Source organism: Heteronotia binoei, chromosome 12 (assembly GCF_032191835.1).
Source record: "Heteronotia binoei isolate CCM8104 ecotype False Entrance Well chromosome 12, APGP_CSIRO_Hbin_v1, whole genome shotgun sequence".
Taxonomy (NCBI): Eukaryota; Metazoa; Chordata; class Lepidosauria; order Squamata; family Gekkonidae; genus Heteronotia; species Heteronotia binoei.
In genome coordinates, this window is record NC_083234.1 from 65384135 (window position 1) to 65401231 (window position 17097).

At 43.2% G+C, this 17097-nt stretch overlaps 1 protein-coding gene across 1 annotated transcript in view; it reads right to left on the reverse strand.

Moving 5' to 3' along the window:
• Positions 1 to 17097, reverse strand: part of ASTN2 (astrotactin 2) — an 899029-nt gene that overhangs the window by 582258 nt on the left and 299674 nt on the right. Inside the window, exon 4 of the mRNA XM_060250629.1 lies at positions 9008 to 9157. Within this exon, the coding sequence (XP_060106612.1) occupies positions 9008 to 9157 (150 nt within the window). The remainder of the gene's footprint in view (positions 1 to 9007; positions 9158 to 17097) is intronic.

A 17097-nucleotide genomic window follows, 5' to 3' on the forward strand; every position in this document is an offset into this window, starting at 1 on the left:
CCAGGAAACCTAAGAGTCTATATGATCAACAGTCACGAACACAGCCTGAATCATGAGAAAAATCAGATGGAAATTAGCCTGGTTGCCAAAACTTTGGCAATGTTTTGCAACTTGAATTTGTCAGTAGCTAGTAAAGCTTTCGAATCAGTAAATACTATAGGAGAGCATTCAAATTTACCAGGGCTCTTTGTTATGAGAACAAACTATGGAAGTTCTTTGGGTTCCCTCCCACAGCTTTGATACTGAAGATTTCCTGGTTAATCACAGTTTGTTGCTGTACTGGACCACAAATTATGGTTTGTTCCTTACTTGCAAACCAGGATTAAACCATAGTTTGTTGGATACCTGGCTTCTGGCAAACATACACATATGCATATACACATACATACACAGTTTAGAGATGGGGATAACAAGTTTTTTTTTCCTGTGAACCAAGAAGTCTTACGTGTCAGAGATGTACCAGGGGAGGGATCTTGCAAGCTCAGGTTTTCAAAGACTTTATCCTTGTATAGTCTGAGCTATGGTTTTGTCTTCAAGCAAGAATGCATTTTATTTAATTTTATTTATTTATTTACATTACACAGTTTTTCTCACTGGGATTCTAGGCAGATCACAAGTACAAAAGAACTATTCAGTCAATCAATAAGCCAATTATATAACATTTGATTGATAACAATTTTTGAAGTGAACAGCAAAGATTCCTAGTAGAACAAAGTTGTTTAGTCAGTGAGCAAGTGCAGTACAAAATATGATAACACTTGAAACTATCAGCAAAGATTTCTAGTAGAACAGGGGAAGATGTCTAGTAAAAAAAAATCATAACAGGGATCACCTTCCAAGCTGATACACTGCATCACATCTCACAACTCTAACCTTAGACAAGAATGCCCTCCTGAACAAATTTTGTTTCTCAGAAATGTGGGGACCTTCCAAATAGCCTCAGGTACACCATTCCATATTGTGGGAGCTGCCATAGAGAATGCATGTGAACACACAACTGGCAATTTTCTTTGCTTGCAGGGTGGGACCTTCAGAAAGTTTTGCTCTGATGAACAAATCTGTGCTAGCAGAACATAGCAGGAGACACAATCCTGCAGATACATGAGTCCAATGCCATTAAGGACTTCGTAGGTGATGGTTAGAACCTTGAATTAAGGCTGGTACCTGATTGGTAAGCAATGGACTGTCAACCAAGTGTGAGTGATTAGCAAATTCCATTTAGTGCCCAATAGAAGCTGGATTTCAGCATTCTGTATCAGCTGGAGTTTCTGGGCTATCTTTAACAGCAGACCCATGTACATTACCATAGTCTAGCCTTGAGGAAACCATAGCATGGATTCATATTTCCCAGCCAGCTCAATCAAAGTAAAGGGCCTCTTTCAAGCTAAGCAGAATTGGAAGAGCAACAAGAAAGTTGGATGCAGACTCACCCCAAGACTCTTAACCAAAAAATAACCAGTACTTCCTCCTAATGGCTTCACATAGAGACTGATTAGAATGGAGACAAGACTGAACCTTGTGGAACTACCCAAGACAGGTCCCTCACTGTGGAAAACTTGTCACCTACATCAGCCTTCTGAGTGCTGCCCCTAAGGACAACTGAAACCAATCCAAAGGACATTGTTTCATCCCTACTTCAACCTCCACAAGTCTCAACCGGATGGCATGGTCCACTGTGCCAAAGAATGCCAATAAGCCTAGTAAATGCCGCAGAAAGGCATAGCCTTTTTTATACATTTTGATATAAGCAGGGCTTTTTTTTTTAGAAAAAGCTCAACATGAACTCATTTGCACATTAGGCCACACCCCCTCATATCACTGTTGTTTCACACGTGGGTTTTTGTAGAAAAAGCCCAGCAGAAACTCATTTGCATATTAGGTCACACCCCCTGACACCAAGCCAGCCAGAACTGTGTTCCTGTGTATCCCTGCTAAAAAAAAAAAAAAGCACCCTGGATATAAGTCATCTGATAGGGCCCCCAGCACCAGCTCTGTTCCATAGCTGGGCCTTAAAACAGACTGAAGAAGAGAAGAAATTGGATTTATGTCCCGCCCTTTACTTGGAGCATTAGAGTGACTTACAAAGGGTGGTCAAGGGCAGAAGATGTATTCAAGAAGGCCTGGAGTTGCCCTGCAACCACTTTCTGATCACATGCAACTGCCCTACACTCCATCAGCAGCATTCCGTGTGCTTTTATTTTTGCTGCTGCTTATCTCCACCATCATGCTTGTTTTTTTTCTGGTTTACACTGAATCAGACCTGTGGTCCTTCAAGGTTAGTATTGTCTACTTCAAGCGTCCCAAATATGGTACCCACTAACATATTTCCTGTATTTTCTTCAGAATGTGGGTGGGGAGAGATGGGGCTTTTGCCTAGAAGACCTTCTGACTGGTCACTAGAGATCTGATTGGATGGCAGATTTTTTTTTTAATGCTGCTTTGAAAGCAGCTGCAACCATGACTAAAGACAAACTATATTTATGCAAGAAAGCATTTTAAAACAATATGTTCATTTTAAAAGGTATCTTGTGGAACGGAACTTCTGCCTGAAATGCTGAATTGTTACTATTAGAGTTATGCATAACTTCATTCCCTGACAGTTTGCAGTTGGCTCCATCTCCTGCAGAAGCCATTTTGTGGTGGGCTCAATCTCTTACAGCAGCCATTTTGTGGTTACACCCACCACCTGATGTCAGCATTTCAAAGGTGTCCATAGGCTCAAAAAACTTGGGGACCCCTAGTTCATTCAGACTGGCAGCAGCTCGTCAGGGCCTTTTCGATCATTTTATCAATAAAAGGTAAATCAATGACCATATCATTTTTCTCTAGCAACTTTTAAAAAGTAATGGATGGATGACCCCCCCCCCCCACCCAAACCCAGTTTTAGGGCATAAGGAAAGGTTTACCAGGTCCGTGGTTGATATAGTGATCTTAACAGGCTTTAAATATCCAGGATAGGCAAGTATCTAACTCACAAGCGGTGGCCTTCACAGATCCCAGGATCCTGGCTGCATCCACTGCAGCAACTGGTTTGAGTGATCCATAAAGGGACCAGATGTTGGGGGAGGGGGACTTTTTGCGTGATAACTGATGGGCAGTTTGGGGCAGATGGGAGGTGTTCCAAATCAGGACGGCTCAAAAAGAGCCATCCTGAAGCTTCCACACGTTCCCCAGCGAAGCACCTGCATCCCATCTGCCAGGCAGCCAGGTGCTCCCAGACACAGAGGCGCCACAGAAGCCGGATCACTCTTTCTTCCCCCAACACATTAAGTGCTCAAGTGCTCCCTACAGGTTTTAAGGGGGGGGGGGGGAGGTGGAAGCGGCTTGAGGCGGCTTGGCTCTTTCACACAGTCAAGTTGCCTCGCATCCAGGCCCCTGCCATTTCCAGACAGCAAGGAGGTAACCGGAGGTTGGTTCAAAGATTTGCTACCGCTGAAAGCGGTAGCTTTTTGAACAGCTCTGCAGATCCTGGAGGACAGAGTGAGTACAGGACAGGGATGGGCAGCAGATGTTGCTGTCTGGAGGGATTTTTTGGGGTCAATTTCAGAGGCGTCTCTGAGTCGGCCCGAAGTGCTGCTCTGCAATCATCCTTAATGTCCCAAGTGCATTATGGTCAGTATCTAAGCCAGAGTGTATTTGAAAGATTTCCTCAGCAAAGAACAGTGCCAAGATACCACAGCAAATTATCAGTTCCTGACAGTTTACAGACTCAGATTTTTGTGTTGAAAACTGGTGAGTTATTTTAAACTTCTGAGTTGGGGGTAAACTGGACATCTCAACAGTAGTAGCAAAGCTGCATTTCTTTGCAGCTGTCACTGCCACCTTATAGGTCTCCCAGTGAGTGCTACAGCATAGCCACCCACCATGGCATTCAAGACATATTCTCATCCTCTTCAAGACAACTAGTTAGAGCTACAGGTTTAAAACAGACAGAATAAAACCAATGATAACAGGCAGACTTTCTATGCAAAGGAATCTGCTAGAGTCAAGGTTGTTTCACAGAATGGAAAAAACTAACAAAACCAAGTAGTATAAGCCCCTCCTTAACAACTCTTGTCATTTTGCGCCAGCATCCCCTCCCCCGCAGATAGTGCAACAGTCAGCAATTTAGCTATTTGTGGGCATCTATCACAAACATATAGTAGCAGCATTCTCAGACCCTTGTGCCTCTTATCATTCTCTCGCCTACATTTATTACAGATTTTATACTCTGTAAAAGTGCTTGGGAGCTTGCACCAAAAAACACCCAACAAAATCAAGTCAAGCAGCTTGTAAAATAGCAGATATTTCCCTTTTTCGTTCTTGCTGGTCTTTTGATTTGATATAAAAGAAAAAAAAAGATCTTCTCTAGTGGGCAAAATAAACTTCCCACAGCTGTGTGAAACCATTCAACATCAAACGTAGCAAACAACAATAGTGAAGTTTATTTGTAGAATATCGTTGGAGCTCTTTCCGCAATCCAACTACTCTGAGCTCTTCACAGCTTCTCTCTAAACAAAAGGCAGCGATTCCCCTTGTCCCCCATGGATTTCTGCAAGAAGAACAATCCAACTGCAAGATTCTGAGAGGTTGGGCATTAATTAAGTTGAACTGCAAAAAAATAATTACATGAGCGTGCACACATCCTTCAAAGGCAGGTTGTCAGTACCCAATAACAAAGTTGGATGCAAACTCCATCAGCATAACTGTCATGCGGCTGTTACGAAGAAATAAACGCATCCCAAACGGACAATTTCATTTAGGAAGAGAGAGAAAAAATTGGATTGTGAAGGATTAATGAGCCAAAGGATTTGTGTTTTCAATTGGATGTAAAATGCAAACATACTAACTTGTGATATCATCGTTTAACCTTAATGTTCAATAGAGTTCCAATTGCTATCATGCCAGAGGGGCAATTAACCATGAGCCGTGAAAAAGAGAACATTCCAAGAGGGAGAGGGGCTTGGGAACAAATGGAGGAGAAAGGCTCAAATATAGCAGCAGTCAAGAATATATGGACAGACATGATGGGGGGGGGGGAGAGAACCACTGATCTGAAAGGCCCACCTTGACCCCTGATGCCCCAAATGAAGCTGATATTCTATGGCAAACAGGTTTCCCAAGGTAAGGGGGTATTTCTATAAAGGTAATAGGGCTATACTATAACCACTTGGTTCCAAAGTTACAGAAGGAAAAGGACTGTGAACTAAACTACTGTTTATAGGACACATTACCTGTTTGTTGTATTTATTATCCTGCGTCACTGAGCCATTGTCTACCAATGCAACGCTATTTTTTCTACATTCTGAATCATATTCTATGCAGGCTTCAAATTTCTGTAATCCTGGTACTAGCACACTGCTTATTAGATGTCTTATCTTACTGACTGCATAAGCTTACTCTATGAAAGGAGGACATAAAATAACAATAAACAAACAAATAAACAATAAAATGAATAAATGAATATTTAATACAGGCCAAGAGATGAAAATTCATTGAATGGGCTTGCATCACTATTCAGATATGTTCTCCTCACACATCAGTTTTCCAGCCTGCAGGTGAAGGGCCCAGATGAGCATGATTTGCAAACTGCTTCTTATGCCTCCTCGCCTTCAATTGAGCCACAGAAAAATAACCACAGACTGTTTTCAGGCAGGAGAAGAAAGGTCACCATACAAACACTTTACATGTTGTTGTTGCTGTTTTTAAACTTTAAATTAATGTGCCTACCTTTCACAAGAATCCCGAAACAACAGTCACTTGCTCCTCTTCCCATCCCTCTGCTCATTCTCATTCAAATAGTTTCATAGCAGTAGCACAGTCATGTTTTAAGGTAAATAAAACATCAGTCTGGGGGCACCTTAAAGCCATTTATTCCAGCTCTAACTCTCATGAGACAGAGCTCACTCCCTCAAGGTACCAAGGGAAGCAAAATGCTCAAGAGAAATCGGTGACTGCTAGTCAAAGGGCGGTGGGGAGAGGGCTGATCACAGGTCCAGCTGTGGATAACCAAGGCAACTAGATCCAAGGACACACTGTGCCAGACATTAATGCTGCTGCTACTGGTTGGTGCATGTGGGGCAGCTCTCTTCAGAGGGATATCAGCCACTATGCGACTTTTGCGGCGTCTGGAGTCACCTGAGGCTGGTATCTGGTGCTTCTTGCACTTCTGTTGTTGGGTGGCACCAACTCTGAGCTTTGTTCGTGCTCAGAATGTAGGAGGCAGAGGGTGGGGTGTGCATGGCAAGGGATACTGGGTGTGGGGGCTCACCTGCGAGAGATTTTCAATGTACCTCCATCTCAGTTGACGTTCTTAGCAGAACACAGAGGTTCCTCTCTAGCCCTTGCATCTAAAACAGCTTGCAGCAGGAGAGAGAGGGCTCTGGGATGTGATGATGCACCTGCATCTGTCTTTGAAACAAACTTTAACCTTCCCCAGACAGTGAGGTTATCATCTGAAGAGGTGTGTGGGGGGGGGGGATTGGGCTGAAGCTTTAACTGTGAGACCCAGCCCCAGGCTTTGCCTTGTCTCCTTGTCTATATTTGTGCCAGGGATTGCTTAAATGAATTCAATCCTGCCAATTTCTGACATTTGTGTGTTTCATATGTGATCTGAAGACACGGCTAATGAATTGCAGATTTCAGATTTTGGGGTGTTTGAAACTCAGACCATGCAGAGAAGAAGTACAGCAAAGAAATCCAGTTTCTGCTGGGAAATGTGAATTTCAAAGTGCAGGAACCCAAAATCAAAATAGAGAAGATGGGGAAGAAAAGAAAGTCAGTGCTGTACATATATTGTTCCTCATGACTATGTCAGATGGGGAGGGGCTGCCAATATTATGTGGCAAAGGCAAAACAAACCTGGCTCCTACATCCAGAGGAAATTTGTCAGGGCCTGGACTAGATGGAGCAGCAGTCTGATTCAACGAGGTTCATTTTACATCACATCTGAAAACTGCTAACCACTTACTTCATCAGCCACCCTTCTGTGCAAATACAAGTCGATGCTGACCAGCAGTAGCGATGCAGCCTGGTGACAGTCAGTCACATGTGGGTGCACAGATCTGCATCCTTTTCAAAGGCCTTAAACCTGAAGAAAGGAGACGGGGAGGGGAGAGCTGGGGCAAAACAATGCCTGGGCCTGTCAGAGCTTTTCCTGACCCTCCCCCTTCCCTATCTCACTGCCACTGCAAACACTGGCTTGAATAAGCCGAGACAGCAAAACGAACTAAATCATTTAAAGCAGTTAAAGAGAAGGAACATTTTCTCCTCACTAAGTGAATAATTTATAGCCCGAGCTATCATAATAATAATAATAGTAATAAAAGAAGTGTTCTTCAGGCCTGTAGTACAGGAAAATGTACACAGAATAAAAAAATATATATATATAAAAAAGATCACATTTCAGGCTCATAAATAAATGAAAAATGAAAACTAACAGTAAACAGAGAAGGAATTGAGAGGATTCTCTTCCCTCCGGCTTCCAATCACCAGCATAGAAAATGCAAGTCCAGCCACACTATACCAAGTTCAAGCCGGCACACGCTTGGAATATTTCAGAGCAAAGGCTCCTTCAGGACCACAACTGGGTGGGCAAGCAAACGACTATGAGAGCAGCTATGGGAGGAGACAGTGGGAGTCCTGTCACCTGCTGTCATCCCCCCACCTTCTCAAATCACTTAAGATGCCCCCACTCCTTCCACAAACACTAGTGGGCCAGGAACGTCTCCTATCTCATTGCCCCCCAAAAGTAAACCTGTCTCCTTTATAGCCTCCAGCCCTTTCAGTAAGCTGCAAGCATGTCAATGCAGAATATATACATATATATATATATATATATATATATTTCATTCTGCATCGATATGTATATAGGCCTGGACCTTAGTAAAATATAAGAATGCACAAACAGAATTTTACTAGGAGCATCCAAAAGACCTCTTAACATGCAAACAGTGCAGTTAACATCCTTAGAAAGGAATGTAAATGGAACATAGAAATGGGATGTGGGAAAGTGCTATATAAGATGGCCTTCTGTTTACCACCTGAAACCCCCCCCCAACACCTAACAGGAGAAGTGATGGGAAGATGCTGCAAAATCATGGAATATCTGCTTGACTGGGCAGCTTCTGAGTTCATGACAGCACTGATTAGTAGGGGTGCAAAATGAAATCAGGCAACAGTCTTTGGATGAACCAGGGATTTCTACAAAGGAAGAGAAGATCCCTTTTCATGTATTGCATAGGAACTGGCTGTTGTGCAACACAGCGAGGTCTATGCAGTAGTGAGCTCTATGCAGGCAATGCATCCAGGGGAGGGGCAAAAAGGTTTTTCTGTCACTGAAATGATACTCATGTTCATTGATGTAACGTGCAACTACATTTGCCAAAATAGCACAGAAACTCATTTTCAACATACTGGATGGTGCAGGAAACAGTTTCTGTGATGGAAATAACCATATTTGAAAACCTGTGAGAACAAATACTTATGATTACTGTAAACACTGTGCCCTGGAAGTTTCCTGACTGATTCTGGCTACCAGACAGCGACGGCTCCTGAAACAGAGGAGCTGAAGTAGGCCTTGAAAAGCCCAACCATATTGAAAGCATTCAGCAGCCAGGCCAGTCAAAGCAGGAAGCCCCATGCAGTAGTGAGTTTGCCCACATATTGGCATTGTACACCACATGAATACAGGGTAATAATAAATGCATTGCCATTGCCCATTCTTGAGCCTTAACTCAGTGGTCAAACAGGAGAATGGGGTAAAAGGAATCAACAAGGAACTAGGCTACCTCAAAGTAGCAGGCTACTATAATAATATATGTAAAGCACTAAACTACTATAATAATGTATGTAAAGCACTTTGAACACTAAAAAGCACTATACAAATCCTACGTATTTGTTATTGGTTCTTTTACAGCAACTAAGGTGAAAAAATATCATATTAATGGTCCCTACCAGCTCCTACACTACAGTACCTGAGGAAGGATAGGGAGGAGGGGAAAGCCCACATTCCAAAGTGACAAACTACCTCGAGGTCGGTTCCTCCGTTTCCGTCGTCCAACAGATGAGCTGCGTAGTGCTGGCTGGAGCTGACCTATCTCGATAGGTGTGTTGGTTCGGAAACTCTCCTTGAACTTCTGCATTAAGGACTCTACTGTTTCTTGAGTCACCTCTGCAGCTATAAAGGAGAGACAATGGAAGAGCAGAAGGTTAGAAGGACACAGGGGAACAGAATTTTCTGTATCCTTTATCAAAGGCACTCACCCCCTTCCCAGAATATAGCCCTGAGTTACCTAGCCTGGCAGCAGCACAGCACTAAAGACTATGAGCAGAGTAACTGCAGAGTTGCCTCACTTGGACCACCATAGGTCATCCTGCTGTGTCTCTTTGTGCAGTGGGTGGGGGATGCAAACAGAAAAGAAAAGTGCCCAGCTGCTTCTACAACTGTACTGAACTTCATAGAAAGCCAAGAACTCAAACAAGCATACAAATTCTACGAAAGCTCTCCATACAATTTTTTTTGATTTTATTTATTTATTTACTTTCGATTTATATCCCGCCCATTCCAAACGGTCTCAGGGCGACAATCCATGGTCGTCTTTTCTTCAAAAGTCCAGGAATTCACTACTTGATGACCCATGATATATTTTCACACACATGTACACCCTTAAGTTCTCTATTGTGTTATCTGGGTGAAATCCCCATGTCAGTAGGTCTATGCACTGTTACCTACAAATCCTACATTATATTTATTCCATGATAGCTAGGGATGGGCACAAACCACATTTTTGCGGTTCGGTTTGCGTTTGAACCATGAACTGAATCACAAACCCATACAAGTGGGGAGGCTGCTTCGCAAACCAACCTGGTTTGTATCAGTTTGTAAGTCATTTAAATGGTTCCCAGCTATTTAACTCAAACAGCTGTTTTTCGTAAACAGCTGCAACAAACTGCATCAAAATTCCTGAGAGATCATGGTGGTTCTTCGGTCTGTGAACATTCCTTCACGAACTGGTCAAAATTTGTGACGAACTTTAGTTCGTCAGCCAGTTTGTGCCCATCTGCAATGATAGCAAATGTGTATGACCCACAGTGTCACAGCTCATGACACACAGGCAAAAACAAGTTTTCATCAGCTAAACTTTCCCCATGGGTATAAATGCTGAAACAGGAATGTAATTAGGAATTACAGAATCCCTAAAATAATAGGTTCCCAAGTTATGTCAGTACCACAACCATTCCTCCAAAAGAACCAGCAGCCTCCCATGCCTCTTTGTACAATACTCAACATACACAATGGACAGCTGCTAAGCCCCAATCCTCTGTGTCCGTTTTTAGAAACATCTAGCTTTCTAGTCCTAAAATCTCCTACATGAATTTCATCTGCCATACCTGATTGGTCCACATTGGTATTCTGCATTGTGAAAAATGTTACCTAGGGAAGTGGATTAGCTAAATGCATTCAAGGTATTGCTCTGGTTAAGAGGCCAAGATAGACCTGAGGTAGATTAAAAAAAACCCCAATGCATTAGCCCTGTTGGCCTGCCTTGGCCTACAGCTTCATGAGGTATGAATTGCACTTGGAAATATTTGGACACCTGGAGAGTTTGGTGACTGGAAAGGCTGCAGCCCGCAGTTTTTAATTCTCATACCAGCATGAAGCAGAGTCTGGTTTTAAGAGAGAGCACAGGGGTGGCTGCGTGGAATGGCAAATGTGTAAACTGAAGTTAGGCTTCCTGCTGGAACGCCACGATGGAGAAACCACTCCTTGTTACAGAAAGAGATGGAGCTCTGTTCAAGGTCTGATCTTTGTTGTTGTTGCTTTCCCTCTGCTGGTGGGCAGGAAGAAGAAGAAGAAGATATTGGATTTATATCCCGCCCTCCACTCCGAAGAGTCTCAGAGTGGCTCACAATCTCCTTTACCTTCCTCCCCCACAACAGACACCCTGTGAGGTGGGTGGGGCTGGAGAGGGCTCTCACGGCAGCTGCCCTTTCAAGGACAACCTCTGCCAGAGCTATGGCTGACCCAAGGCCGTGCTAGCAGGTGCAAGTGGAGGAGTGGGGACTCAAACCCAGTTCTCCCAGAAAAGAGTCCGCACACTTAACCACTACACCAAACTGTAGTTTCCATGACACACCAGTATTGTGGAAGGACAACTATCTTTACTGTGCAAGGAAAGGTGGGAAAGTCAGCCCAAAGTCTTGAGAAGAGGAGAACAGAAAACACTGCGAGGAAAGCATTAGAATGAAAAAGAGTAGACCCTCATTCTACAGGTTTGTCTTTACAGGCCTTTGATGCATTGGAGGGGGCAAGGCATATAAATTTCACACTCTGGTCATGGGCAGCAGGAGCCATAAGATGTCTCTAATAGCATCAGGTTACTGGACATGCTACTGATTTGCTTTGCCTTTGAAGGTTCTCTTGGCTCCTGAGATAATGCATCTAAAATTTCCCAAAGAGAAGTTTTGAAAGAGCACCAATATTCATCCAAGGCTTATCAGCACTGGCAGACTCAGCTCTGGGAGGAAGATGGTGTGCAGAAGGCAGGAGCTGATGGGTCTGAGTGGGAAGACTGATTGTCATGCAGTCGCCTCTCTTACACATTTTTTTTTTATTTCCCATGAAATCCTGCTCAGTTTGACAAAGGAGGCACAGAGGAAGGGCCTACTACGGGCCAGGAGTTTTAGCCCAAAGTGGGGATGAAATGCTCATTGACAAGGGACTTTCTAACCCCACAGACGCAGCTCATAAACAGAAGGCAAAGATCATACAGATTGATAGGAAAGCTGTAGCTCAGCAGTAGGGAAAACTCTATACAAGACAAGAGAGAGATGCTGCCTGTCATATTGAATACTGGGCCAGAAGTACCAGTGGCCTTTATGCTGAATTTCAGAGGGTAGCCATGTCGGTCTGCAGTAGAACAGCTGCATTTGAGTCCAGTAGCACCTTAAAGACCAACGCGATTTCCAGGGTATAAGCTCTGAAGAGTAAAAGCTACTGGACTCTTTATGTCATGATTCTCTTAACACCTTGCTAGCTATGCCTTGAAAACTCCTTAACATATCCATGTGCTTTGTAACTTTAAAGCCCACAAAAACTTTAATCTCTTTTGGAATTAATGTTAATCTGTCAAAGGAACTAACTTTTGAGTTAAGCATGTTGAAAAGGGAAGTGGGCAATAACTAACGATACAAACCTCAAGTGGGTTTCTACAGGGAAGACTTGCTGCGCAATAGTCATTTTTTCTTCCTTTCTGGCTGACACACTTCCATAAAACATGTCAGGCTTTGCATTTTAAGAAGTCTTCCACATAAATCTATTCTTCCGGGGGCGGAGTGGGGGGGAGATGGACTTACTGCACAACTGGGATAGTGAAGAAAAAAAGTCCACCAAAGTTCTGAAACGCCAACTTTGACCAAAAGAGAATGGACTTAAGCTATGCAAATTGCAACCACTTACTCATTTCTGTTCTCTGCAAACCCTGCCCTCTGAGATCTAGCAATTCAACCCAGATGCTTGTATAGTATCAACTGATGGGAGAGGTTAAACAATAAGTGTGGTGTGGTGGTCAGAGTGCTGGACTAAGATCTGACACTATTTTTGCGAAACTGAAATTCCCCACATTGATGTTTTTAAAACTGTGCATTATGTGAAATTTTCTGCAGTAGATTCTTCCTCACCAGGTGCAAATCCAAGTTTTCTCCTTCTTATCCCACATTTTCAGAACTCACTAAAACTGGGGAGTCTGAAAACAAGGGAGAAAACTTCAGGTTTGCACCTTGCAAGGAAAAATATACTGTGGAAAATTTCACATAATGCACAGCTTTAAAAATGTCCATGAAGGGAATTTCATTACTGTGGAAATGGTCCAAGAGACCCAGGACTCTGTCATGAAGCTTGCTAGGTGATTTTGGGCCAGTCATTCTTTCAGCCCAACCTGTTTAACCAGGTAGTGGTTGTAAGGATAAAACAAAGGAAGGGAGATATTGCTATAAGCGGCTTTAGTTCCCTATGGGGGAGAAAACCAGGGTATAAATATTAAAATAAATAAATATAGGAATAAAATAATGATGACTCTTCTGAAACCCAACTCCATCTTTGAAAAGCAAGGGAGGGGGGCTTTTCTGAAACAAGAGAGCACATTGATCAGTCCTAGATGTCACCATAGTAAGGGTAGACAGAACTAATTTCTCCAAGATGGACAGACAGAAAAACAACTGATCAACAGATATACTTAGATATTTGCCACAAAGAGAAGACACTCAAGAAAGGGGTCATGGTCCCATGGCAAAGCATCTGCCTTGCATGTAGAGGTCCCATGTTCAAACCTGGAAATCTTCAGTTAAAGGGTTCAGGTAGTAGGTGATGTGAAACTCCTCCACCTTAGCCACTGCTACTCAGAGCTGAGAATATCAGCTTTGACAGACCCAATGGACTAACTCAGTATAAGGCAGCTCCTTGTGTGTTCATAGGTGCCCTTATCTGCTTGTCAGAACAAAGTGCAAGTGCACCTCCAGACTCCAAAACTATTCAGATAGTGTATGGCTGGATATCTAGGGTTACGTTAATCAGAGGATCCTTAAAATTAGAGGGAAAAATTACTGAGAAGCATAGAGGCACCTGAATATCTGAGGACCTGTGCCAGATCTACAAGCAGCTGCCCTTGGAGGATGTAACATTCTGCAAGCATCCCAGTAACTGTTCAGGAAAGCCCACCATCCTCAACCTATTCTGGATCTTTCTGAATGGAGAGTACATGGAGGGTTCTGCTCTACATGTGTTTTGCTCGCCAACATACCTACCAGGCTGCTTTGGCAGGACCGTACAAAGCTGCGAATTGTAAGCAGTGCTGAAGAATCAGAGGCCATCTTCCCCCTTAAGCATGCCTGAGACGTTTATGCTTCCCTTGTTGAAGAAAAGGACAGGTAGATTTCTAAGGCATGCTGTAATATTGTTAAGATGCACATAAGGCAGCAAAGCAATAATAAAAATAACCAAACTTGATTGTGTATCGTAGCAACCTGCTAGATACTGATAGCTTTGGGAAGTGATTTTGGTCTCCAGTCGGTTCTTAGATAAGCCAATTGGATTGGATTATAAACAAGGCAGGATAATGTTCACTCAGGGGACCCTCTTCCGTCTCTTTCACCAGCTCCCAGGCTGAGCCGGCATTCGATTTAAAACGAGCCCATTTCCACAAAAGAGAAGCCGGGGTGGGGGGGGGAGAAACTCTGCACAAATAACATCATAACCTGCATTAAGAACTCCAAAATTCATTCTTTTCAAACCCAGTGATACAATATCAGCTTAATTCTCAAACCTTCTATAATGTTCAAGGCAGAAACATGTGCGGCACTAAACATGAGACACACTCAATGCATGCACACATAATTGCATGATTGGAGCAAGGAGGGTGGGGAGGCAAGAGCAGAACGATTCTTCAACAATGATACAAAGAAGAAGAACAAATGTACTTTTTCTCCTTCACATATTCATGAGATGTCTCCCTTCCCCGAATGCTTCTCCCCACCATCCTTGTTGTTCCAGGCACCGTGCCAAGTGCTGTCCTTATCAGGCACCAGGCAGGAGAAAACTCTGATACCATCACAAGTTTGCAGCAGTTTAACAAACTGGAAGCGGGAAGGGGGGGGTCTCCTTTGCTTTTAATAAGCTTGGAACTCATGAGGCAAATGCAAGGCACAGAGCTGTTGGCAAGAGACTTGTCTTCAACATAGGAGGAGTTGGGATGCCACGTGTGCATGCCCAGACTAAGGAAGACGGGCAATGTCTGCTCCTCCCCAAACAATATAAAGAGCAACTCAGTAGGGATTGGGGAGAAAGGTGGAATATGAGTGAAGTAAGTAAGGGGCACCATACTTTTGTTAAACAACTACACAGAAGAATTTCACTTGGAGGTACAGCCCAGACACATGATCTCCCCCCCACCACCACCACCACACACACACTTTTGTCATCCACCAGCAAACTGCAGCTGACTTAGGCAACCCTGAAGGGTTTTCAAAGCAAGAGATGGATTGAGTTGGTTTGCCATTGACTGCTGCCATATCATGTTCCTGGTATTCAGTTTCAGTTTATTATTGTTACGGCCCATGACCAGCATAGATCAAAACAAACTAATTTATATAAAATACAAAAAGTGCACAGCCAGTGAGAGTATTGTATATTCCTTGGTGGCCTGCCATCTAGGTACTAACCAAGGCTAACCCTGTCTAGCTTCTAAGATCTTAAAATATTTGAAATGCTGACGGCCACCAAGACATTAGATCCAATGGATGCTAAGATCAGTGAACGCAATCTTAAATTCATATTGAAATTCGCACCAAATTATTTTCAACTGCTTAATGCTTTTAATGTAAATGTTTTTTATTGTAAGTTATGTGTTGTGAGCCGCCCTGAGCCTGCTGCGGTGGGCAGGGCGGGATATAAATCCAATACAAATATAAATAAATAAATGAGACTGGGCTAACCTGGGTCAGAGTGATCTCTCCCTGCTGAGAGATAAAGATGGAGAAGAGACAAGAGGGTATGAATTGTTGAAGGTTTCTTGCCTGCTCCTCACATCTTACCTGCAGATAAAGCTAGTGAAAGTTTCAGAGAAGCATCTTGCTAGGAAGCAAGAAGAACCTCATTACGAAGTCTTCCTCCAGACCTTTTTTTTTTAATTATTTATTTAGGATTATGACTCAGTTAAATAAATTTAAGTTGACTAGTGGTACAATCTTACTTAACTGGCTAAGTTTGCATATGCTTGCAAACACTCTAAAAGGAAGAATAAACTCTATTAATGATGTACACAAGATTTCATACCGGATTCTAACTCAGAAGAGGTGTTCTTTTTTGTTTTGGTCTTCATGTGGTATTTGGTTTGGGTATAATTTCAATTCTTTTGTGTGTTTCTTAGTTTTACTCATCTAATAAAATCAAACTTTCTACTTTTTTAAAAAAGGTGTTCCCTCATGCGTGCTAGAGAAGGGGGAAAGCCTCTCAGGGCAGCAGCTGCCACCCACATATTGGTAATTACTTACATTTAAAATAATTAAACTTCAGGTGTTAAATTTGCTCATCGTATTTAAAAAGAATGTGCTATCACATTTCCCTGCTGTTGTGAATGGTCACAGTTCTTACCTGATTTACTTGTATCCTACTTCCCACTTCCCCTAAGCTGTAAAAATTCCAAGGGCTAGCTGGATCAGCTCCTTTGGGATGACACCACGCTAGAGATTGATGGCTTCTCTGTAATATTTGCTATATTTGCAAATATACAAGCACCTCACAGATGGAAGAACGGAAACACTCACAAAAGGCAGCAGATCCATCATTCTATCACCCACACGGGATTCACCTTCAGCCAATTCACAGCTGCCCCCCCCCCCTTCCAAATGCAAACTGCTGTTTCTTGGCTCACAGCAGACACCTGGGGCTCCCTTCTGCTGGGAAGGGTCACCTTCCCCAATCTTCGACAGGTAATTGAACAGAGCCATTATGGCAGTATCTTCTAATGATCAGTCACTATTGGGGAAACATCCATAGACATTAAAGATTATAAATATTATTTTGTTACTGTGTCCCCTGGGGCTTTTTAGGCTAAACAATGCACAGCAGTTGGACAGCAAACCCACAAAAATGCAGATGATCTTGGCATGGAAATAACACAAAGGGCACATCTCATGATCACCTTTCTATTCCACTGTTCACATTTCTCCTTACCTAATATATGAGTGTTGCTGTAGCCTACAAGGATTCCCCCTAGCATGGTGCCCCACCCAGGACACTACAGTTTTTGAGGCTGCGTACCTGAAGTATAAAGAGCCCCGAGGTGCAGAGTGATAAAGCTGCAGTACTGCAGCCCTAACCTCTGCTCATGAGCTGAGTTCAATCCCGGCGGAAGCTGGGTTCAGGTAGCCGGCTCGAGGTTGACTCAGCCTTCCATCCTTCCAAGGTTGGTAAAATGAGTACCCAGCTTGCTGGGGGGAAAGTGTAGATGGCTGGGGAAGGCAATGGCAAACCACCCTGTAAAAAGTCTGCCGTGAAAACATTGTGAAAGCAACATCACCTCAGAGCTGGAAACGACTGGTGCTTGCACAGGGGACTACCTT